This window comes from Rhipicephalus sanguineus, chromosome 11 (genome assembly GCF_013339695.2).
Source record: "Rhipicephalus sanguineus isolate Rsan-2018 chromosome 11, BIME_Rsan_1.4, whole genome shotgun sequence".
In the NCBI taxonomy this organism is placed as follows: Eukaryota; Metazoa; Arthropoda; class Arachnida; order Ixodida; family Ixodidae; genus Rhipicephalus; species Rhipicephalus sanguineus.
Window position 1 is genome coordinate 32,785,319 of NC_051186.1, and position 26,157 is coordinate 32,811,475.

General features: G+C 45.8%; 2 protein-coding genes across 2 annotated transcripts; one reads left to right on the top strand and one right to left on the bottom strand.

Annotated features, from left to right (window-relative positions):
• Positions 1-86: 86 nt before the first annotated feature.
• Positions 87-6,894, top strand: LOC119373310 (protein arginine methyltransferase NDUFAF7, mitochondrial). Its single transcript, XM_037643336.2, has 10 exons — positions 87-327; positions 540-697; positions 791-871; positions 934-1,044; positions 1,839-2,015; positions 2,864-3,112; positions 4,421-4,567; positions 5,218-5,323; positions 5,412-5,479; positions 5,913-6,894. Exons 1-10 carry the CDS (start codon positions 225-227, stop codon positions 6,084-6,086), a joined length of 1,374 nt encoding a protein of 457 aa, XP_037499264.1. The 5' UTR covers positions 87-224; the 3' UTR covers positions 6,087-6,894.
• On the bottom strand, positions 6,743-25,503 carry LOC119373309 (GRIP and coiled-coil domain-containing protein 1). Its single transcript, XM_037643335.2, has 15 exons — positions 25,279-25,503; positions 24,849-24,948; positions 22,866-23,035; positions 21,630-21,875; positions 20,500-20,658; positions 19,822-19,971; positions 18,441-18,560; positions 16,990-17,148; positions 15,711-15,813; positions 14,240-14,391; positions 13,347-13,478; positions 12,162-12,410; positions 9,927-10,043; positions 8,641-8,804; positions 6,743-7,884 (listed from the first exon to the last, which is right to left on the bottom strand). Exons 2-15 carry the CDS (start codon positions 24,943-24,945, stop codon positions 7,677-7,679), a joined length of 2,226 nt encoding a protein of 741 aa, XP_037499263.1. The 5' UTR covers positions 24,946-24,948; positions 25,279-25,503; the 3' UTR covers positions 6,743-7,676.
• Between the last annotated feature and the right edge of the window lie 654 nt (positions 25,504-26,157).

The window sequence follows — 26,157 nt, forward strand, 5'->3', positions numbered from 1 at the left end:
TGGCACATTATATTAATTGTATTAGCTTACTTAGGCAGTTAAGAGTATGTTCGAAGTAAAGAGCGCGGCTGATTCAACTTGAGAAGAAGGGCGCAGCGCCGCAACAGCTGATGAGCTTACTTTAAAGGGACCGCACTAGGACACTGATAAAAGCCTACATTGTCGGACCACTTAATGATCAGCAATAGTTAAGTTAGTACAGTAGCGCGCCTGAAAGCGACGAGATGAATTCGGCAGTCACGCGCGCGGTCTGCAAGCTCCTGCGGGCACCGAATGCCGCGGGAATGGTAGTGCGAAAACTTCACGGCAAGCCACCGACGACTTCGGGTATGAAAGTTTAAGCAAAACAAAGCGCGCATCTGCTGCGACTTCCCTGTTCTGCCTACAAGCGATTGCGAAGCCTCGAGGGGTCATTTGCATAGATGCGCGTGCAGCACGCGCACGAGTGCGCGCTCGTATAAAATTTGGCGAGCTTGCCGGGTCGGCGCGTAGAGGTTAACATGGCGATGACATGGTTGTTTTTTCTGCTGTTTCAACAGGTGTCATCAAACAGTTGAGCAAGCGTTCCATCGTGATCGAAGCTCAGGCAAAGTCTGCCGAGACCAAGCTTCTGCAGCAACTCAGGTCTCGAATACTGGCGACGGGACCCATCACCGTTGCTGAATACATGAAAGAAGTGTTGACCAATCCGATGTCCGTACGTGATGCTGCAATCCAATTTCGTTTCGTACCTTAAAACAGAAAGTCCTGCAAAAACCACTCACTCCGTTTCTTTTTTCTTTGTCTGCAGGGGTACTACATGCATCGGGACGTTTTTGGCAGTTCGGGTGACTTCACGACGTCACCGGAGATCTCTCAGATGTTCGGAGAGGCGAGACCGCTTTTCAACTGAGTAGCCATGGCGCTGAACTCGATTTGTTGTTTGTTTTGCAGCTAGTGGCCGTGTGGTTTCTCAACGAATGGGTCAAGGCCGGAAAGCCGAAGCCGCTTTACATTGTGGAGCTGGGCCCCGGACGCGGTACTCTGTCTGATGACATGCTACGGGTTAGTTTCATTTAAAAATTTTTGATCGCCTTCTCACTTGTTATGCAGCTGCCGCGTGATTGAGCAAGAGAACCCTCATGCTGAAGCCAACGTTTCAACAAGAAGACTTTTATTTTTAATCAGGCTCAGATGAAAAGGTCTTCTTGTGGAAACGTTTGGCATCTAGCCTGGGAAATCAATTTGTCAACGACTGAACATTGACTCCAATAGATAGCTTGCATGTGATGTCATGGACACAGCTTCTGAACATACCGGCACTCCTCGATGGCGGTTTTGATGACAAAACAAATTGCAGTTAACCTGCTTCGATGTGATAACGATGCGGCAGGAATGCACCTGTGTGTGAATAACGAAAGAACCTGCATGTGATGTTTTGATAACGTTATTGCGACATCGCAAACGTTGCGTCCCCCCATCCTGGCACTCCATCACTGCTGTTTCAGTGATGTCAATGCAAGCCATTGATAGACTTAGTCGCTGCCAGTCTTAGCTGAAGTAATATTAACAAGTGTAGCAGTTCTTGCTAGAGAGACGGCAAGTTAACTTGTCCCAGTCAACATCCCCACAAAATGACCTCTTGTTAATGTGGCATGCTATGACCAAAACATTCAAGTGTGTACTTGCAGCTTGTATTGTAACAGAAATGACCTTCTATCTTTCAGCACTTGCCGAATTTATAGTATCCTATGAGCTTATGCAAGATATGTTCCTACGCATAAACTTTGTCTCGCAAAGATTGTGGTGGCATCAGTGGTATGCTTGTGATTTTTGCTTCTGTTGAAAATGTGGTGCAGGTGTTCTCCAAGTACAGCGATGCCATGGAAGTTGTGTCCTTGCACCTGGTCGAAATCAGCCCGCACCTGAGCCAAGTGCAGGAGCTCAAGCTCTGCGGAACTGTCAGCGTCGTGAAGGACGTGTTTGAACACAACCCGGTCACCCTACGTCTTCCAGTAAAGAAAGACACCGAAGAGGCAAGTTTGTTTGTTCTTTCTTATAACTCTTTCAGCTACATTGCATTGACATAAAAATCTATATGCAAGTGCCATTCTTGATCACTGATGAATACTGGCTGACTTCAACACAACAGCTTGTCAAAATGAATCTGGACTTCCCCGCTATGGCATGCCTCATAATCTCATATTGTGGTTTTGGCTTGTAAAACCACAGAATAAAATTTTTAAGACGAAAGCATCGTATGTCTCATCAGACGAAAAATCTGGTACGATCACGGAACGGTACAAAAATACAGTGTGACCTTTCAAGTGTGGCTTGAGGTGCATGAACTGCGCGATCAATTTGTCTTTGTGGCATTTGCGTGACTAAAAAGATAAAAGTGGCGTTCACGTGACTCGGTCTACTGATGACTATGGAGTAACTTGGAAAGAGCACACTATGGAAGATGCTCAGCCAGGGCCTAGTGGCTTGCGTGGTAGGCCTAAGAGGTATGCAACACTAGAGGAGGCTCGACAAGAATGAAATTAGATGCGATGGGACAAATGGCTTGTCAGATTCTGACAGGACATCTGAGTCTTTAATGCAATGGTACCAAGGCTTTCGCCTTCAAGATGTGTTAGCAATAGACGCCCGGAACTTTTTAATGTGTTCACGACTGAACGTTGACACGAAGGTCGTTGGCCATTCTATCATGACAGCAGCAGCCTGCTTAATACGGTGATTACTGTTTTCATGAATAGTGCACGGTTAGTGCTTAAGAAAGCACTGATCATTGGAGGATCTTCATGAGGTATATAGTGCGTGTACTGTATTGTGTGCTAGCCGTAATCATCACTTGGTCTCAGACTCGCTTTACGACATGCAGGCCACTTACAAACACAGCATCACCAAGCATGGCGTTCCTGTCGGCTGGTACCGTCACTTACATGATGTGCCGCACGGGTTCTCATGCTTTATTGCCCACGAGTTCCTGGATGCGCTTCCCGTCCACAAGTTCCAGCGCACCCCCGAAGGATGGCGGGAGGTTTTCATAGACCTGGACGATGGGCCGGGTCCACACCACTTGCGCTATGTGCTTTCCCGTGGACCTACTCCGGCAAGCTTCTTTGCCAATGTGAGTTGTTCACAAATTCTGGCACTTCATCTACTAAAGAAGTACTGCCATCTGTGACTTATTAAAGTGAAAGCCTTGGATGCCTCATCAAATACGAAAATTGACTATCGGCGTCAACATGATCCACGCGAAAGATCATCATCATGAGATGGTGCCACACTATAATGTCATCGTGACGTTGTCACTTGGTCATAGTTTGGTCGAACCCGGAGGCACACGAGGTGCAGAGAGCTTGCAGTGCCTCCGATCTCAGAGGCAGTGCAAAACCACGCAGGTTTAGAAAACTTTCGTGCATGGGGGGATGAATACAATCGACTGAGAAGGAAAAGAAGAAGATGGCTTTCGCCTTCAAGTCATCTTAGGTGAATGCATAAGGGACCCTGTGAGTTTTTTTTTTACCATACTTAATGTTCAAATCATTAAAGTTTTCCTGGGCAAAACAGCTTTGCTACATAGGATGCACAACGTGAAGACCTAGTCTTTAGCGCATACATGGCGAACATCTTCTTTTTTTCTCATCGTTTGCAATCTGGCCTAAAGGCCCATGTGTTTATCATATTTCCTCAAAAATGTCAATCGGATTCTCGTGAACCTAGTTATTTCAGCCTGACTTTCGTGACAGTGAATTCAACACCGCTAACAAAAACTCATAGAGTCCCTTAATGCATTCACTTAAGACGACTCAAAGGCGAAAGCCATCTTCTTCTTCTCAGTCGATGTATTGACCCTGCCCCCACCACCCTCCGAGAGCTTTGCTCACCTAGCGTGGCTTTGAATTGCCTCCAGGATCGGAGGCACCATGCCTCCGTGATCTGCGCACTTTTGACCAAGCTATGACGTCATTCATGTGATGACATCATCATGTGACGTCACGTGACGTGAAGTCATGATGACGTCACAAATTTTGACAATTTGTGATGTCATATGGTGACGTCATCATGTGATGATGATTTTTTGCATCACTCGTCCCCGATGCCGCAGGACGCCAACACCAACGGTCAAATTTCGCGTTAGATAAGGCATTTAAGGCTTTCGCCTTAATATGTTGTCACTGCTGTCAAGCCACATTAGCAAAGTTGCATCTGATAGGAAGAGACCTTTGTTGTGTCCTATAAGCATATGTGCATTTTGTTGCACGTTAACATTGGTGAGGAACTTCTATAGTATTGGCTTTGCTATAGCAATGCTTGTTATATTGAGATTCAACTGTATTGCTGGTTCTCGGATCGTCACCTTGGTGCGAAAAATTCACAAGAACAGTAGGACACGAGACGTTGGAACAAATTTCTGGTTCATTTCTTACCCTAGGTGACAGGCGAAAAGCGGGACCACGTCGAAGTCTGTCCGGAGGCTGGTGTCATTGTCCAGGAGCTTGCACACCGCATGGACGAACACGGAGGCTGTGGGCTTATTGTAGACTACGGGCACGATGGTGATAAGACAGACACTTTCCGGGTATGTCTACACTTCTTGCAGCCCATCATTGTTGTATGTTTTACTAAGGTACCATCTCTACTAGTACTGCAAGTGTGCTAGTCCACCATGACTGTCACATGTGGATGGGCTACTAAAGTGACAACTCCTTTGGCAGTTTTGCTTTTTAATATATAAGCGCAAGAAAAAATTTAATGTGTCCAATAGTGAAGCATCTCAATGTTCCACAATCTTGAAATATTGCTGTGTTCTTTAGATGTCGATACTACGCTATCGTGTTGGAACACTCAGGCAAAATGAATTAAGTAGTGTTCTATTGATTGCCATTGCTTCCAAGAATGTGGCTAATCTTCTGTCTTGGGCTTTCCTGGTAAGGGGTTAAAAAAGTGTATGGCAGTGTGTGGTGAACATGGACATCAAAAGGCCACAGGTGGTGATGTATCCACAAACATAATGCCTAAATGGCACAAAAGATGGTATTGTTGACTAGGTTGGCATGAATTCACCTGGTTGCCATATTTGCTCGCTTCATCGATCAGGTTATGCTATAAAGCCATAGGTTAATCCGAACTCCTATAGTTAAAACAAAAAATCTCCGTTAATTATAGTTTGACAAATGACTGTACTTATCCTACAAGGCAGGAGACCTAATTTTGTTGGTGCACCTGCAGGCATTCAAGAACCACGCCCTTCATCCTGCACTGTCCGAGCCGGGAACGGCAGATTTGACTGCGGACGTCGACTTCTCTTATCTGAGACGGATTCTCAAGGACAGAGGTGGGAAATCTTTCAAGCGCATTACTCACATTTTTTGCTACTGACATAGTTGCTAATGTGTGTACCGACTTTGTGTCAACCGTTTCAGCATTGACATTTGGGCCAATTCCCCAGGGAGAATTCCTCAGAAACATGGGCATCAACATACGCCTGGAGGTAGGCTGGACACGATATCACTACTGTGGATGAAACAATCAATCACTCAGCATGATCTTGAAACATTTATGTTCAGGAAGCAGCCCTTGCATGCTTAAAACTGTTTAGTGTGAGCCTCACTTTTCTGTTCATGACTAGATTGTAGGTTGTAGTTTCAGCTCATAACGCCAGGATTTAAGATGTGACAGAGTAAATTTTGGACGTTAATTGTTGATACCAGTGTGTAATGGACATGTGGTGTCTGTCTTTGTGTTGTCTCCAGCACCAAAACGTTGAAATGGTATGAAGGCATTTTTGTACGAAATGCGACCACGTTATGATGTCGTTGGAATGCACTTTAATCACATGCAATGGGAGTTCCAAGTTCTTTCAGTATGTGCACTGCTAGCTGTTTTTTATATCATTTAATAACAAAAAAAAAACACCCTTCCAGAAACTCTTGGCCAACTGTCCCCCCGAGGCACGGCAGGACTTGCTGACCGGCTACGAGATGCTCACGAATCCGGAGAAGATGGGAGAGCGGTTCAAGTTCTTCGGCATCTTTCCAAAGGACATGCAGGACACCCTGAGCACCAATCCTCCGGCAGGATTCTTTGCCCCTTCGTAAGAGTCTCGCAAGGACACCTACGGGGTTTTACTACTACTTTAGCGGCAGGGTACGTCCGCATGTGCTGACCCTCTCAGGAACTGCATACTTCGTCTCGAAATGTCGATATTGGCCGCAGTTGGCACGATGTCGAACTACATTTTGCCATTATCGAATCTTCGTGAAATGGTCCAGCGAATGCCATCATTCCTCCGTTGAACAAAACGGATTGCAGTCCTCGTCTTAGCAGTTCCTCTTAAACTTCACGCTTTGACCATCTAAATAACAAAAGCAGCAGCACTTGCATTCTGATAGCGTATTCCAAGCTCGAACAGACAGTGTGAGAGGGAGCAGACCTAAGGCATACCTTATATTTTATACTTTTTTTTATGCAATACCATGACATCGTTATGTGGCTGAGTCATGCATGATATAGCTTCTTAGTCATTTCATCTAGTGCCAATATTGTCCTTGTGTTCATTTCCCCTAACAGAATAGGGTTGCGAAGGCTCGTATTGGCATTGCATATTCTTTAGTTTTGGTGGGCATTTACTCTAAACTACTTCAAAGGCACGTCCAATACCACCAGTGTTCCACTTGGTAGTGGTGTGTAGCGAAGCCGAGAAAGTGTGATGGTCAGACAGTTTGTGCGCGGCAAGAGGGGCAGTCGATGGTAAAAAGAATAGTAATCTTTAATATTTCGAGAAGGCTCACACTTGGTTCAATCCCTCCGTGCAGAGTATATATTCCCATTCACCGAGCCAGCAAAACAGTAGCTGGAAGTTTTATACGATTGCGCAAAATAAAAACGAAATGCCTTACACCTTGATCCCTGTGTTTATGTTGCACATCCAACACTATTGTGTTCAAAGCGTGCGATGATAGCAACACAAGTGATATATAAAACAACTAAGATTACTGCTTACTCTGAGTCATAATCCTCAAAAAAAAACCTCCACAATCAAGTTCTTATCCATTCGTACATCTATACAACAGCAAACACACACACATAAAAGGTGTGCAGAGAACACAGCTGTGTGCGTTACATTAGGAACTACTGTCCAACACATTAGAATCACTTTTCAAGCACTATCTAGATAGGCTGCACTCAGTGCAATCAAGTTCATACTTTGGTATGACCTCACAATAACGCTTACATACTGCTGTCATCGGGCCTAATTCTAAGATCTAAGGATGTGGCTCGCATAACAGCCAGCACTGCAGAGCACTGGCTGCTGGCAATCTATCAACGTAGCAGCCGATGCACGCCGATTTGCGGCAATGACTTTGGATTTAGCGACTGATGCTTCTCATAGCTGGCTGTTATGTGAGCCACATTTGCATATTTGAGTTAGGTCTGACGGCAACAGTATACAAAGCCTGTGAAATAACAGCAACAAGCCAGCACAATATGCGAGTTGCCCGACTCGTCACACTGCCTGCTAAGACGCAGTTGCCAGCCTTGGGAATTATTCTGTCCCTAGTAAGATGCAAGCGATACAATATGACAACATCGACACGAACATAACCGAAGATGTGCCCTAAAAGCCAAGGCCTGATTCGTACGCCTGCTCAACGTGTTTTTCGTCGAAGGAAGGTGCGGAAAACGTTTCACCACCAGGCCTGCGCCGCTTGTCGAGCCAGCTGCGCCTCGCGCGGAGTGAACCGAAGACCCACGGCGATTGCGTTGAGCATGTGCTTCCGCGCTGGGGCTTCGTTGCAGAGCAAATACTGCAGCACCACGTTCTTGAGATACTGCAGGTTCACCTTACCACTGTCGCTGGGTCCCGGCATGTGTTCCAACTGGGACAGACGTAGCCTGCAAGAATAGGTTACATTTAGGCTTGTGCTAAAGTAAATTTTTTTGGTTCGTAGCGATGTCGAAGTGAATTGTAATTAGTATTCAATTATCTCGAAACAAATTCAAATATAGTAGCAGCATATAAATAGCAGTGGGGTGCAAGTTACAAGCTGTACAAGCTACGAGTGGACACTGCCAGGGATTAAGACACACATATATACCCAACAAAGTGGACGAGGAAGCGCCCTCCATCGTAGCTCAATTGGCAGAGCATTGGACATGTAACTCGAAGGTTGTGGGTTCGGATCCCACGGAAGGAAAGAGTGCTTTTTCGTCCACTTCAATTCCTTTCAATTTATGTCATAATCATTACACTACAGTTAAAGAAAGCGACAGATAATGTCCCTTATGCTTTCATTGGCTTAATTGTCTGTTGGTTTAATTGGTTGTCTCTAACAAAGAAACAAGCCCCTCGAGCAATTTCCCTGCTTTAGTAGTAGTAGTAGTGATGGCATGTTGAAGCGAGTAGTAGCAGTAGTAGTGGAAGTAGTAGGCATCATGCAGGTCACGTGACCAGAGAGGGGGGGGAGTGAATATCGAAATAAATAAAACGAAATGGTGATAATAATGATGCACGATCACGCACTCGATTGATTACAGCTTTGCTGTTCGATGGTCTTCATGGCATGGAACTGGCTGCAATTTTTTTTTTGCACAGTTTGCGTTGAATATGGATTACCAAATTAGCCCAGCATTGCTCTGATGCCCTCTCACCTCAGCGCTTCCCTCTCCTGGGCATCCTTCTGCTCTTTGAGGAGCAACGACCTCTGGAGGTCACGAAGAGCAGACTCCACGTCCCTCTTCTCTCTCAGGGTTCGCAAGAGCTCGGCGTCCTTGCGAGCCAGTTCTTGGGCGTAGTGCAGCAGCTGACACTCGGTCTGAAGCACAGAAGGAATGTAGTATCGACACTTGGTACAATGAAACGTCATTACACCCGCCAGGCATGTTGTCAGCAAAGTGTAGTGTTCCAGTGCAATGTCTCCGTAACAATATGTAGACACTTGCATAAAAAAACCGAGGTTTACTTTGTTATATGCACATTAACTATAGCGAGCTTTGACAGGTCACTTTAAACTTCATGTTTCTAAGATCACAGCTGCATAATTGGGAACACATGATTTCTCAAAGATAGCTACGTGCCGCTTCCAAATTAGCATGTGCATTTGTTAACGCTCATAAGAGATGAAAACAGAGATCTGACAGCCTATACAATGATATGAGTAGTACTATAGAGTAAGTGCCTAGATACTGGCATTAATAAAAGTGTACCGACAGTACTCATATCATCGTCTATCAGTGACGTCCAGTAATAACTCCACTTTCTTAATTTTAGTTGGTCCCATCAACATCAATTTATTGATTATTAATAGGATAGCTGTGAAGCACTGCCGTCAAGTAGGGTTACCAACCATCCCGGATTAAGTGCGAATGTCCCGACTTTTCATACAGCATCCCGAGTCCTGCGCCGTCGCTGCCAAGACAGCTGTATGTCCCGGATTGGTTCCGGACCGTCCGAAATTTTTACGTGAACCAACGCACGCCCAACAACGCGCTTCACGCTACAGAACATAAAACTTGCATGAATCCCACGCAAGAAGCAATGCTGCGGTGGCTGCGAGGGGCCTTAGCCACTTAAGCTGAGCTTCCGCCTGAAGTGCGACAACTTTTGCGAGTACATTCTCCAGCAAGAGGAAGTGTTGCGAGCAGCACGGTGGCCAGCTGAAATACCACTTCATGAATTTGTCTGAAAACGCAACAAAACTGATTTCAGCCGCCTCCCTCTGTTAGTGCACGCCTGCCCCCTCCCCTGCCTTCCGTCCCGACTTCCTTTATTGAGGAGTTGGTAACCCTACCGTCAAGCCACATTTGCAGACCAGAATTTGCGTTTTTCGGTTTGACTTTACCTCCAAATTTCTAAATATTCTTTTTTTGAGGGTTATATGCAATAAAATATGGTACATTGGCCACTGCTACAGTGTAATGGAGCAGTTGGTGCCCACCTTGCTTTTGCCGTCTTTGGAAGCGAAGCCCACATTCTTGGAGAGCAGCTCGGAGAGAAGGGGATCCAAGCCGTCACCCTGAGCATCAGAGCTTCCCTCCCGGCTACCGGAGATGTCCTGAAACGCCAGGTAATGTAGGGCTCTAGCACCTGCATTCTCCATTATGCAAACCTAAATCCTAAACCACTTTTGTTGTTTACTATTGTATCATCTCAGTCCCACCCAATGTATAACTAACCCCTGCACTCAAAAACGTGCCTCAAATTATTTTAAAGCTGGGACTTGACTAGAACGCCTGATGTCATTGTAATGCCTGATGTGAATGTGCCCAAGCAAATGCAGTGAGCACCTTTAACTAGAGCTGTGCGAATAGCAAAATTTTGGGTGTGAAGCGAATTCGAATAATAAAGATTGAGTGCGAATCGAATTGAATAATTTTTGAATATTTCTCAAACATTTTTCGAATAATTCGAAGTGAAATTACAGAAAAAGTTGCAGAGAATCTCCAAGTATGTTCTTGTGAGATAGCAACATGAAAGCGTTTTTTTTTCCGCTAGGTTGATGAAGCGCTGGTGGGGTCATATTTCATAGTTGTCTTTCTTATCAAGAATGAGGCAATGTAGAGGCCGAATTGTATTTATGTACATGATTTGGTGCGACCAAAGTGTTGCCGACAACGCCTTACACGTGATAGGCAAAGATGCCATTTCCTCAGCCTCTCCTCCTCTTTCAACTTCTGTGGAGGCCCAACTGATGTGGCGGACAAGGGTGTGCTCCCTTCAAGTCCAGAGTTCCAAAGCTGCCTCGTAGACGTCGATATATAAGAACATCTGAAATTTTGGATGCTAAAAAGCTTCGGCGTCCTATTTTTCGGACTTCCTGCCCAAATTTCAGGTCCAAAACGGCATTAATTGAGCCCCCACCTCTGCCACATCTGTCATCTCTATGTTGGAACCAGCATTTTTTTTTAGTTAATACATTTGCGACTGTAGCGGAGCTTGAAAGGCAGCTTTGCCGCAATACGAGAGTGTAACGAGGTGAAGCATATTAAAAATCTGAACGGGTCACTTTCAACCAGACGTTGACTGCATTTTTCTTTGGGAAGTTCGAATAGTAAAATTTCAGTGCGAATCGAATCGAATAGCAAACACTATTCGAAAAATATTCGAAATTTCGAATATTCGCACACCCCTACCTTTAACTTGATCTAGACTTAATCAAGTCAGGTCTGGACTAAAGACTTGACTTGGTCAAGACATTATTTGATTTACGGATTTGAGGCATGAGATGACCAAGTCAAGTCATGTCTTAAATCCATCGAGTCATGTCTGAGTCATGCTTTAAAGGGAAGCTGAAGCACTTTGTGAGGACATCCATTGGTAGTGATGGGGGTATGTGGCGCCCCCTGGGCGTGGTGGCAACAGTGGACATCCGGCCTGTTTGCGGGGCAGTGTGTGCGCGGACGGTGTTGTGGTTGTATGAGAGTGACGCGGGATTTCGGGGAGTGAGGCCTAACGAACATGACAACTTTTAAAAAGAATGACTTTAGAGTGTGTAATCATAGTTTGATCCCTGCTGAATTCAAAAACCAATGTAAGAGTTCACAGTGAATGCAAATAGCATTTCTTGGCAAAAATCAGCGGCTGCAGCCGCAGGGATTCTTGAGATGCTGAGCGAATGCGGTGACATCTTCGGTTTGTCGCGTCATCAGCAACATCGGCACTGTTAAAGCATGGCCTTCGCAATCGGTTCCACCAACGCACATAGCCGGAAATAGTCATGGAGGCCACGGTCGAAGATATGACAGTGCTGCACGGCTCTGCCAAAGCTACCAATGATGACGTATTCCAAGTTCATTTCCACGTCCACTCTTTCGGTGCATTCGCATGGATGGAGCAAGACTAACCTTTCTTTCGCATAAATTAAAGCTCCTGCTGCCACAACAGTGGAAAAAATTACGCCATCGTCAACAATAATGTTGGCCCTTGTTAACAACAAAGTTTTACCGAATTCTAAAACCACATCAGCTTCCCTATAAGGCACAACACTTGACCAAGCCAAATCATGTGCCTTAAAGTTAAAGCACACACCTGAATACAGGGGTTAACCTTCTGTAAGGATTAACGAAGGCATCACACATTCTGTCTGCACTTAAGACTACCGTGTATTCCTTGCTCGATGCCAAGATGTCTCGTAGCCATATTGTGGTATCGGCACGTAAATTACGATGCTCACCACTGCCAAGCCGCTGCTGCTGACGACCTCGCGCTGTGCCTGCCAGTCGTAGCGCTGGTTCTCCGACTCCAAGCTGGCGAGTGTGGCGCGCAGTGCCTGCAGCTCACGATCCTTCTCCTCCACGAGAGCTAGCGAGCGGTCTCTCTGCGCCTGCATCAGGGACTCCAGCTCCGACAGCTTGCTGCTCCAACGCTGCTCCAGCCGCTGACGCTCCTGCTCATACCGCAGGTCCGCATCCGACAGGGCACGCTGTGTGGGAATGAAAGAGACAAAAACACAGCCGTCATGCTGCAGGAGGTGGCAGGGAAGAGGATTCTGTGAAAAGTAAAGACAGAACAGATGCTATAACAACCCCTTATGAACTGTATCATTTTCTTACAACCCAAACTCCACCATTAGCTCAACATACTTTTGTCAAGCAGATTGCCCTGCAGCATACAAGTTCATCTAAATAAAAGCGTAGAGGCCCTCCTCACGTGTAGAAATTACAGTAGCAAATTAGCAAGCTTACTGTTCATGCTGATAGTCATAGTGTAGTGCGAGGACGCAAATACAAAGACACGGAGACATACAACACAAGAGCCTGTGCAGTATGCCTCCAAGTCTCTGTATTTGTGTATTCATACTACACTACGATGATAGCGAACACCAACTAGCCCAACAACGAGTCCTCCTGCATTATTCATAAGCCAGTGCCTCTAACAGTGTTTTATCTAGTTGTAGCTTGGCTGTTTGAAAAATTTTCTCCTAGGTACCCTTTGTTCTTTGGCAGAGTCACAACAGGTAGCGAATGTCTTCTGTAGACACGAAGACAGCACAATTTCGACAGTTGTTGTCCAAAGTGTGTTGGACGTGGTGCCGTCTTGTGTCAGACCCAAGGCACAGGTGGGAAAATGTGCTAGGGATGCCCCAGCACACATTATCTGAAGAGACTTCCGTTCTTCGAGACAGATTAAGGGGAAGGGAACAGCCACACTTAGGCATTGGGACACTGGCGTCCTGATGAAGTGATTTATATGCTAACCAGATAGAGTGGGCACCTGCCTGAATAGTATCAGGTAAGATTTCGGGTGTAGAGATAAGAGTGCTCATTGCCGTCTACTTACTCACTCACTCGCATTCAAACACAACCACCACTTATGCAGAAATGCGCCAGCAAAGGCATCCACTGAAAATATGCGAGACCTGGAGCTTTGCGGTGGTCTCCCGGTTGCTCTGCTCTTGCGCCTCGAACTGGGCCCGCTGCGTCCTCAGCTGCCCTTGGAGGTGTTTCACTTGCTGCCTGAGTCGATCCAACTCTGCCGAAGACTCCTGACCCTGCATGCAATGACAGAAACAGGCTGATGCAAAAGTGCAACGTGCTTGCCTTAAAATTGGCTTCAGTCTAAAGTCAATAAAGTTCCTTATAAACATCAAAATTGAAGACTACCCCAGTGATTGGCCATGTGACCAATTTATCTAACAATAATCAAACAAGTACAGTCATGTGCAGGTTTTTCAGACTCTCTAGGGACTGTTAAATCGCCCCCAAAAAATCGAATGCATACCTTTTCACTGCCCTCAAAGGCTCTATTTTTCACAGATACGCCCAAAATAGCTCAGAAGGTCTGCCAGCACACTCATTAGGGATCTCAGTGCTTGTACTGTGACAGGAGATAGCGGGTGCATGCATGTGTAAAAGGAGCACATACTACATCCTGCAATACTTCACTCCAATGTGTACATTGCTTAAACTTGACAGCACAACACCTCTGCATTGTGCCTAAGCTAACTTTCGGGAAGCATCGCGCCTGCAAGTGGATAGCTGGTCCAAGGCTACAAGATAGTCAATGGGGCTATGATCAATGCTATTTTGAAACTGCAAGCAGAATGTCTGAAAGATCGCACGGCGAAGAGTTTCAGCATCTGAAATTTCAAGTGCCTTTACACGTACACTGGCTTTATGGCTTACACCGCAATGCCATGAAGGTGTCTGAATTATTGGGCGTGTCCAAAACACTTGTCATCGACTGTACAAAACCAAAATGGGGCATTGTAATCGCTGTCAAACATGCCATGATGCGAGAAAGAAACCGAACCTTTGCGTAGCTGCCTTGGCTGCCAGTACCCTGGAGCACAGAGTGGGCGTGAGCCTTGTACTGTTCAAACTCGTCCTTCAGCTGGCGAAGCTCCTCTCGGCACTTGGCATGCAAGCCAAGGACCTCCTCTTCTGCCAGCTCTCGGAAGTAAGCTGCGAAACAGCACAAATAAAATCAGTGGTTACCAAATCAAACATATACTTCAAGTCGTAAAGCTGAATGACCATAAAAACTAGGGAAAGCATAGGGAAAACGAAATTTCCTTTGAACAAATTACCTACGTGATGCATACACTCAAACCTTGATGTAGCAATCATAGATATAACAAATTATCTGTTATAATGAAGTAAATGAAGATAGTCTTGTCACAGACACCGTGTTATGAATGAATTTTCGGATATAAAGAAGTCATTTTCGTGTCAGATACAGCTTTGTTATAATGAGACTTGAGTGGTACTGTGGACTCCAATTCTGAAGAGGGTTGGCATCATAGAAAAACAAATGATACAATGTAAATGATAAGTCTAAAGCTGTGCAAAACAAAAGAGAAGCATATATACAGGTGACATACAAGCACTGTATGTGCCTTGTCTATTTATTAGTGCATTGTTTACATGTTATTTTAATCGAATAGTCAACTAGCCTGAATTATGAGCTTTGGCTAGGTAAGTAAATAAACAGCAATAGTTAATTTAATAAAATATCACGGCCAAGCAGTTCCAGTCATGTATTACAAGTTGAAAAAAAAGAAATGGCAAGTTTAGAAATACAATTAAGGAGAATGGAAACTAAAGCGCATGAAAAGACAACTTGCTGCAGGTGAAAGCTGGACCTACTGTATTTACCTGCATATAGCCCACCACAGCATATAATTCATACTTCAAAGAGCTTGCAGAAAATTTTTTTAAAAAATGCTTATTGCTTGCACATTTCAACTGTGCAAATTGACTTTACACCTTGACAGAAATGACTCCTCTAACTATGCTCGAAGATTGCAAAAGCTTTATTTTCACTCGGTTTCTGTCACCAATGTTACTCCACCGTCCTCACCTACTGTAACTTTCAGCTGTTGCTGTCACAGTCGCGTTCCTTGCATTGATTTAAAGCCACCTTCCATGCATTCACGTGAAGCATTGCATTGACGTGAAGCATAGCCTTGATACCATCTTGTAGACTGAAATTTGCATACTATTCACACCCAGATTTCAGCTTCGGATTCTCTGTATTTTTTGTGTGGGTTATGGGCAAAAAGATGTTTTACATCTTTTTGTATTGCATGTGCTCTACCGCTGAACTACTGCCGTGGCTACTGGTAAGCTTGGCAGTAGGATATCACACAAGCTATGTGGGAGGTGTGCGTTCAGCTCCCACACTGTGCTAGGTTGTCCTTTTTGTCTAAGGAATGCCCAGGTGAAAGAAATCGCCCATTGATGCGCTGTGCATTTACTGCGCACAAAAAGAAATGCCTCACCAATCAGGTCAATGGGCCTCTCGGCACGCTGATTCGACTCCTTCAGCAGCAGGCGCATCTTGCCAAATCGGTCCAGCAGGGTCTTCACATCCAGATTGCTGTCCTGGTGCACCAAGTAGAGGCACGTGCACAAAACAAGGTGAAACGATGCTCGAATGGCAAGAAGAAACCATTACTGCTGAAAATTGCGGTGTAAAGATGCCACACCTAGCGTGAAAAAAAAAAAAAAATTATATTCTGGGGTTTTACGTGCCAAAACTACGAGACAAACTGCGGTGGGCATTTCCAGATTAATTTTAGCTACTGGGGATTATTTAACGTGCACCTGAATCTCTGTGCACGAGTGTTTTTTGCATTTTGACCTTAGGAAAATGTGGCTGCTATGGCTTGGAATCGAACTCGCACCCTCGAGCTTAGCAGCACAACACTTAAGCCACTAAGCCTGGCAGGTCAGATTTAGCATAACAAAGCAGCAAGCTTAAACTGGTAACACGATGTTGTCACAAAGCAAGAAATGATGTGGCTAGCCAAACAGACTAGTTTGCGGTCAGCAGCAGGGGCATAAATCATGGGGCGGTCATGGGGGGTCCTGACCCCCCTTGTGTTCAGGCTGGGGGGACACCCCTTGCAAGTGTCCCCCCTTGAGATTTATCTTCCAAATGTCACATTTGAATTTCTTGACAGTCAAGGACAACACACTTCAGTAAAACCAACTCTGAAATCTGAAGCCGTTCCAATGAACAGAAACGAAGTACGTACCTCTAGCCGGTACACACGATGGGGAATACCTTTACGCGTTAGCACGAAAAGTGCTACCATTTTTATTGCATACTTTAACCCGAATGATGTAGCTGCAAAAATGCTAGACTGCCTACGAGTCGCTATTAGAAACTAACTTCACCATGCGATGTCACTCAGTGCTATTCTTTCTGATCGGGTGCCGAAACTCATGCTCGTTTTATTATTACTATTATTTTATGTGAATGCATAATTTTAATTTTATATGATTAAAAATAAAGCACATTTATAAAAATAAAATGGCTGCCATTGCAAGATGTGTGTCCCCCTTTGTGGTTTTTATGGATTTACACTAATGGTCAGCAGTCGAATATATGCTTGCACTTATGTAAATACAGTGACGCATTCGGCTATTCCGTCAACTGTTGCTTCAGTTACACCACAGCAGCTCATTCTGCTATCACAGACAGCCAAGATGCGTCAGTTGTTGGAATAACAAAAGGCAAGTCACCGCAAACACAATGTTTTAATGAGTGCCTACCTGGGAAGGCAGCTCCGCAGCCTTGGCACCGATGCCTGCAGCATTCGCTAAAGCTGCGTTTTCTTGGGCGAGCTGCGACAGACGCTCTCGCAGCCGCTGGATGGCCGCACGGTCTTGCATGCGTAGCCGGTCGTACGTGCCCACTGCCTGGGACAGCTCCTGTTAATGACCAAGCGTGACTCAGCAACAAGCGAATCAGACAAAGAAGAACTGGGGAAAACTGTGCAACTATAACTGATGACAAATCGTCCAACAAGAAATGTTGCTTCTGGGGCCAATGTCTTGATAAGAGAACTGGTCTTTGTCAGGTCTCTGATAAAGAGAAGCCCTCTTCAAGATCAAATTCAGCAAATGAAGAAGCAGATACATCAACACAATCAAACGGAAATGCTCACTGCCGTGGCTATGAGCGACACTGTCTAACACTCCCAAGGTTACATCATCATCCTCATCATAAGCCTGTTCGTGCCCACTGCAGGGCAAAGGCCTCTCCCGGGTTTCGTCAATCAACTCGGTCTTGTGCTTGCTGTGGCCACATTATCCCCGCCAACGTCTTAATCTCATCTGCCCACCTAGCTTTCTGCCTCCCCCTCACGCACTTGCCTTCTCTTCAAATCCAGCAGTGATTATGTTGCCTTCGCGCTACATGCCCTGCCCATTTCTTATTCTTGATTTAGACTAAGATGTCCTTAACAACCGTTTGTTCCCTGACCCACTCTGCTCTCTTCTTGTCCCTTAGGATTACACCTTATTTTTCCTTTCCATGGCTTGTTGTGTCATCCTCAGTTTAAGTTGAACCCTCTTTGTAAGCCTCCTGGTTTCTGCTCCATATGCAAGTACCGGTAAGATGCAGCTGTTACATACTTTTCTCATGAGGTATAGTGGTAAACTACCATTTGCGATTTGAGAATGCCTGCCAAGTACACTCCACACCATTCTTATTCTTTTAGTTACTTCAGTCTCATGGTTCGGCTCTGCGATCACTACCTCTCCTAAGTAGATGTATTCTTTCACCACTTCCATTGCGGCCGGCAGGCTTGGTCTGACGGTCCCGACGTGGGAGTCGCCCGCTGCGCGCTGACACGTGCCTTGCAGGACCCAAATAAAGTTTTTCAACCAACCAACCAACTTCCATTGCCTCGATACCTATCGCAAAGAGCTGTTCTCTCCGAGACTGTTGAGCATTACTTTAGAAGTGGGGAAAACTGTGGAGCTATAACTGACAAGAAATCGCCGAACAAGAAATGTTGCTGGATTCAATGTTTTGATAAGAGGACTGGTCTTTGTCATGTCTCCGACAAAGACGGGAGCTCTTCACCATCGAATTCAACAAATGAAGGAGCAGACACATCAACAGAATCAAGTCTGCCAGCAGCGCTATAAGGATCTTGAGCTGTCAACCTCAACATCAATGTCAGTAAGCATGTGTGTAAACCTGCAACTAGACGCACCTGCAGACGACTTTCCAGGCTGGCCACCCGCGCCTCGCTTCCCGTCGTCTGTTGATGCAGACGTGCCTGGGCACGCCCCGCCTGCTTTTTTTCCTGTTCCAGTGCAGCCTGGTGCTGTGCCTGTTGGAGAAGCAATGAGATGCTGGCTCTGACAGATGGATGTGTTAGCTTCAGTTGCTACTCATGACAATGAGACAGTGGTTCACAGGGATGCACTGACACCACAGATGCTGGTACCAATGACATGGCACCATTGACCATTGCACCTTACATATTAACAGTGATGCATTGTGGTGTCAGTGTCATATTTATTTTTGACCCACTTCATTTTGCAGTGATGACATTTCTTCAACTTGGCAGTCAACTAACCATTCAACAGCCTCACCCCTGCATTGAAAGACGTGCATCAACTTGAAGCCACAATGGGCCTTTTCCTGGTCCAAACAGCACCTCCAGTGGAGGTCGCCCAAATCGAATGGTGGCCCTTGGCCTCCGAAGTTGTCCGCCACGCGCCGGTAGACAATCTCTGAGGCCTGCATTCGTGCCTTTCTTTGGGGAAAACATTTGCAAATTTGTGACAACAGATGTGGCTTGGTCCGCACCTGCCGTCGCGTTTTGGCCACTGAAAATCATGGCGCGTGTCTTGTCCACGCCGGCGTGCATGTGCACACTACCTACCTGGAAAAGACCCATTTACCTTGGTCAAGCCCTCATAAGGCAATGCCTGCCTGACATAAACATGCCCAAGACGCTCACTGCGTTCCCTTGGGTGACTGCACAAGAGGCGTTACAATGACGTCAGCCATTCATGTCAAGTCACAGCTTCAAGTACTGCATTTTCCGAATATGGGGCTTAGTTACAGTTTGCTAAGCAGACATTTCAGACATTCAGTGGGACATAAATATTAGTGCAGAAAAGAGGTGAAAAATTCACAAACATGGGGTGTCGCTTTAGCCAATGTTTTGACTAGCGGTCTTGTCTTCTTCAACGTTGCAACTTCATACCTTAGCGCATGTATGTGTATGCTTCGTACCCTCTCCCCCCGACCGCTGGTGTTGGGGGAGAGGGTATAAAGCATACACATACACATGCTAAGGTAGGCAATGTTAAGATGGACAGCTGGGCGTGTTGGATTTGCATGATCCGAGATAAAAGGTGTGAAGACGACGATGGACAAGTAGAGGCGCTCTGCATGTGTGTGTCTCTCTACTTATCAGTCGTCGCCGTCGTGACAGCTCATTGAAACGTTGGCTCCAGCGACACCTCGTGTTAAACAATTTTTCATCGCTTCACGTTTCCGTCTTCCCCTGTACTTCTCCCTAGTGCAGACAAGTTTTATTCTGTCATGGATAGTCTCTAAAATGAAAAGAAGCCATTTACCTTGACCTCGACCAACTCCTGCTGTAGCTTGAGCAGCAGGGGGGAAGGCTGTCGGAGCTTCTCCTCCGATGCGAGCAGCCGCTTGCGCACCTCGTCCAGCTCCTGCGTCAGCTTCTCCACTTTGGCCTCGTACTCTTTCGCCAAGTCTGCCTGCAAGGTTTTCCGTTCATGTGTGCGGTCACTGAACATGCTGTTTATAGCGGATGGCTCTTGGCAGCTCTGCCGAAAAGTCGAGGCCAAACCTGAGTCTTTTTGTGAAGGATCAGTGACGTCATACTTTCAACATTTCACTCCTTTTGGATTAAATGAAGGCCCTGTAGCTTGAAACCCTATCAAGAATTTGTAGGCCGCTAAAAAAATACGTAAGAGATGACCTAGCACCGCTGCAGTGGTAAAATAGATGGGCATCCGCTTTCAAATGTAGGATGTACTAAGTTCAATTCCCAGTAATGACCGCGAACATACATGAGTTTATTCAAATGTGCAAAGGAGTACATTGACCTGGTTCTCAGTTCCATATGGGTACTCATCTCAAAAGGTGACCCCATAAAAATCTGTGAAGGTCTCTGTTTACACCTCATGCCACCAAAGCACTGGTGGTGTGGACAAGCATCCGCTGCTGCTGTCAGAGGCAGAGAATTGTTGCCACCCAGAAGGATGATTGAGCAGCTGGCTTACCTGAGCTGCTTTCCTCATGGCTTCCTCCAGCTTGTCCTCCAAGTTCTCGCGAAGAGTCCGTTCCTCAGACAGCAGGCGCTGGAGTTCCCTCAGCATGGCCGCGTGGTCACTTTGCTCTTGCTCTCGAGCCATCCGCTCCTCGCGCAACTTCGTTCGCAGCTGCAACAGCGCAGTGGCAGCGTAGTGGGGTTGTCCAAATGCAACATTATGCACACGTTTAACTGTTAATTTATTTATTTACTTGGCTGGCTTCCCTCGATCACAAGACTTAACACAACTGCAAGTAAGAAAGAAAGCCACATCCACGTGATGTAGCCAATTTGCCTTCTGGCCACACTTTTGTGTCTTAAGCAAGAAACCATTGCACTGCCTGCCATGCAGTAAAAAGTGGTGATGTCTTATGTGACATCACATCTCCTGGTTCTGGGGCACGCCATTTGGATTGTGCTGGGGTATGTGGACGAAAAATGATAGGAGTAACATTAAAAGACCGGAGGGCAGCAGAATGGGTCAGGGAACACACAGGGATAGCAGATATCTTAGTTGACATCAAGCGAAAGTGGACCTGGGGTGAATATGTAAAGCATAGGACAGACTACCAGCAAGCGCATATCCAGGGGGTGGCACACCAGGCAAGTGCCTCTCCCAGAATTTCTTTCTGCCATGGGACAGGGAGCACAAAATGGCACTCAACCACACTTGCCTGCCCGGCCCCCACTTCTGATCAAAAACATGCCCCCACCGACACACATTTCTGGCTATACCACTGACTACCGGTGAACAGTAAGAGCAACGGAGTGGTTGCCAAGAGATGGGAAACCCAGTCCAGGAAGGCAGAGAGTTAGGTGGAGTGATAAAATTAAAAAGTTCGCAGGGATAAAATGAAATCAGTTTTCACAGGATAGGATAAACTGGGGATCACAAGGAGAGGCTTTCATCCTGCAGTGGACGAAAACAGCCTGAGAACGATGACGAAAAGGGACCTTCTCTTAGATCAAGCATTTTCTCTGCACAAAACAAGCGCTGCAGTGTTTCCGGAATGGTATTTTAACACCACACACTAACTTGACATTCGCCTTTAGTGTGCCTTGAATATTCGCAAGACTTTCCGGCAGACCCTCTTGTCTCACCTCGGCCGTCTTGGCCTCCAGCGAAGTGGCCTGCTCCTCGGCATTTCTCTGAACTTCCTCGACTTGACGCAGTGCGGCCTCCTTCTCCTGGATGAGTCTCTTACGGTCGGCCTGGAAGGCAGCTTCCATGCGGGCCTTCTCTTCCGAGAGGGAAGACAGTGCCTGAGAGAGTGCAGCCACGTGGTCCTCGGGGGCACCACTCGGTCCAGGATCGCCAGGGGAGCTCGCATCCTTTTGACCGTCATCCTGCGAGGATAACGTCAAGAAGTGCCGAAGCTTCAATCGCCCTTAAAGGAGTACTGACATGAATTTTAACATTTTTCGGGCTGTTGCTCTAAATGAAAGCACGGGTGTCGAGAACCCTAAAGAGAGTGTCGTGGTGCCTGGGGATGCATTGCATACATTTTTAATCCCACTTCTTTCAACCAGCAGTTTCGGTTTTGGTTTCGAGAGGGCGGCTTCATAGTGACGTGTCAAGTCTGCCCGTGACGTCACGGGCAGACTGCAACTCACGAAATATGCACCTGCTGTCCTTTGCCGTCAGTCGAACGTGGTTCATGATGAGTAAGCTGTCGTCCAGTGCCTCCAACAGCGATTTCTGTGATTTAGGCTGCATGCAGAACCCAGACTTCGCAAAGCAAGTGAGCTGACTTGAAACGTCATAGGGCTCTCCATGCAGTGAAGCTGCCTTGCAGATGCTGGGAGATGAAAACTTTAAAATCAAACTTAAATATTTATACGTGTTTCCCGGATGCGGTGTGGGGAGAGCGTTAACACTACATGCCAAGGAAACCAAAAACGTCCGTTTTGCTGCACTTCAGAATCATGTCAGTACTCCTTTAATGTCAACCTGTCTATGACAGAACAAACAGCACTCACTAGACATTTTCACCAGACAGAAATCAAGACGTGGTATCTGTTGCAAGAAGAACTGAAATTTGGGCAAGTAAGCAGAACTACAGAGAGAAGTCCTACGGGAAAGGCGAGAAGGTTAAGCCCAGATTTCCCTTCTTGTTTGGTTAAGCATGAGGCTGAGTTTGGTTAATACTAGTACAGATAACCTCGTCTGTCTGTATTAGTTCCTAAACTGAAGTTCCCTGATTAGCACTGGCGAAGGAGATTGAAAGATTAACTCCCCATGCTAATCTACAAAAGCACCAGGGCAACATAAATCACGACAGATGTCACGAGAAAACTAACATGCGTGTGTTTATGGTGAAGCCTCCGATTACTTACCGTTGATGATGGAGCAGGTTCTGATGTCTTTTTGCTTTTATTTTCGGACAGGGACTCACTTGATGTCCTTGCGCGAGCTTTCTCACTGGCTTTTGACGATGTCAGGGCTTTCAGGCTTAGTTCGAGAGCGTCTTTTTCTTTCTGAAGGCTTTTGTAAGCGCGTACAAGGTCTGAAATGAAGATTGCCCTTCATTATTAGAGCCACCTTGCACTGAAGCTTTCCACATAGTCTATAGCTGTGTCAGAAACAAAACCCAAGCGTAGAATGCACAGCTTAGTGAGTGCAAGAAGCATAACCAAAAGGGCATGATGAATATTTGCAATTACATTTTTAATTGATTACTATGATGCGAGTATCGAAGATCTGAAATTTCTGATGTGGGCACAGGAAATCAACGGCACAAAATAGAGATGGACAAGTACCACATACAACGGGATGAGCAGAGACACCAAGTTCTTCCAGTTCAGTTAATTTAAAACATTAATGTAGTTTTACACACGGCCAAGTCGTGCGACTGCTGTGAAATGTGCAAGTTGCCTGTGCATGCAAACGAATTCTTGCTCTGAATAAATGCAGCCTGTGTCCACCGTGACACATGCACTTTTTGTCCTTGTCAATTTTGTGCAGTTGATGTGGAAACGAATCATAACCAAGAGTGTACACTTTATAGGACTCTGAATGCTAGCAATCAAGATCCCGAGTAAGTGGCATTGAAAATGCAGAGGTAATAAACAAAAGAATTGCAGTGGCCTCTGGCCAGGACCAGGGGCCTATTATTATTGCCATTAATAATATTCATTTTTCCTGGTTTGTTTTCTTTTGAGCAGAAAAACTGCTTTCCCTCTGTCTGAATGCACAGAATGCCATTATGAATTTATTGAAAAGAAAATATCTCAGATGTATATAATATTGGTCAGAAACTTTGTTTTTGTTGACTACAAATTCAATTTACAACCTTCATACGTTTTCAGTGCATACGAGGAAACGGGAAGAAATGAAGAAGAGAGAACCGACAAGAGAGTAGGAAGGGCCCTGGTCTTCAACCTATTTTACTCCCACAAAAGGCCCACCCACGTCATGCAGAAGCAGGTAAAATAGTGTCACGTTGCATGTGTGAAGTTACTTCACGTGTGTGTCACACAAGCATCTTACGAAGATACTCTTTCATTGTCAACAAGATAGAGTCTGGAATAGATTTGAGTGCAAAAAGACGGGACACAAGAAGACAAGACGACTGAATGAGCACTCACTACCAGCACCAAAAGCCCTTATTTTATGCCTGTACTTTTTAGGCAGTGGGACAGGTCGTTCTTATATGGCACAACCACTGCCTGCTTGTCCGTTGGAGTTCTGAGGAGTTTTCATTGCGCCTTTCTAGAACAGAAGCAAGATCTGCATCGGAAAAGCAGCCTCGATCAACTGTTCTACTTGCTGTTGCAAGCTAGTTGACAGCTCAATAACCTATCGAGCAATAAGTGCAGGAAAATGGCAGCTTTGCCACGCTTGGCCACTTTAGAATGTGTCTGCAGTTCTTCGACGTTCAACTTGTTTTTGAAGAACATGTGCTCTGTATATATCAACTGCACTCAAGAAAATGCAAAAAAGTTCAGGGGAAGACGAAAGCTCAAAGCTATGAAAAATCCTTGAACATAAGTTGTCGCTAAAGCCAACGTTTTGACAAGTGGTCTTCTCTTCATCACGGCAGCAACCTTGCCTTGAATAAGAGAAGACTACTTGTCGAAACGTTGACTCCAGCGACAACCCGCTCTCGAAAAAGGAGACTTTTAATTACAGTCCCCTAAGACTCCCTCCTTGCAAACAATCATGGAGTTGACACAGTTTCAAAACCATTCATACTGTAAGAAAATGCATGCATATACAGCAGCCCATAAGCACTTCACCCGCAGGTCATTAATTATTAAGGACAGTACTTGAGAGACAGTTATGTACACGTAATATACAGATCAGAGTCACAGCGCTACCTCCAAGCCGGGCCTCATAACGCTGGAGTTTTTCTTTTTGCGTGCAAATAATCTCGCACAGCTCCCTGCGATTCGCCTTGTCCGGCACGGCGGCCATTTCCTGAAAAATGAAATAAGAAGAGTACGAAAGAAAGTCACGCTTGTGTGCAGTCTCGAGAAGCTACTATCAAACGGTCGAGCTGCGTCACTGACATCACTCTAGACACCACGATCAGCAAACGTGTATCTACTGCGCGCGGCACAACTGTCCAATTCCTTACGTGCGGGTTGGCTTCCGAACCCATATCTGCGAAAATGTAATCGCATGAGACGAAGAGATAATGAAGTTCGTAGCTAGTTAGACGAGATCGCGCAACCGCGCTTCATCAACTGTAGTCCTCCAGAGCAGCGCCACAAAAACAAAAACCGTGTCACGGACGTAATCGCTTACCTGGCGGGCCTCAGGCTGAACACCTGAATTCGGTTGCGCGCTCGAAAGCGAATAATTAGCCGTACGGTCGTCGGCTGACAGATGTTACGTCTCGCATACTGTCACGTCCCCAGTAGATCACGCAGAACGAAAACACGACGAGCCCGAACAATCTGTGAGCGAAACGCGGCAACCAAAAGCGAAAGCAACAAAACTGCAATGAACACAACAGGCTTGGATTGGATTGGCTACCCTTGACACACAAATAAAAAAAAATGATCGTGTAAACAGTATTGTGCCCATGACGTCACCATTATTTATTTTAAAAAATCTGGTCAAAAGGCACGTGATAGGGTTCTATAAAATTGTAAATACTGTACTGAGCAGAAAAAATTCTACATCTCAGCAGAGACGACGTGGTCATGCCTTACTATCCACGACATATTATTATATATAATTTTTTTTCAAGTTTCAGTTTCGTTCTCACTTGCGCCATCGTAGGATACGGTTCCGAGAATCTTGAAATGACTGAAAACGTTCCTTTATTTGTTCAGTGTTAGTGCAGTAAAAATTGAAGCTGTGTAGTGACACACTGTACTGCAGCCGGGCTCCTCGTCCGCATTGCCCGTACGCGCATTTGTAAATGCGCTGCCCGCGCGCGCTTGTCTGTATGTACGTGACGCGGGTTTCTCTCACCAACGCCAAAGAAATATAACGTAGTTTTTAGGTGTGGCACACCCACTGTCGCAGCGTCATTAAAACTATTCATGCAGTCAACAAACAAGGAGCAGCAGCGCACATTGCGACCCGAACTTAACGGCTTTTTTCGAACCAGGTTCTCTCTGCACAGCAACCCCATGGGCACAGTGACAAAAGTGGTTTTGAAAGAAATACTTTGAA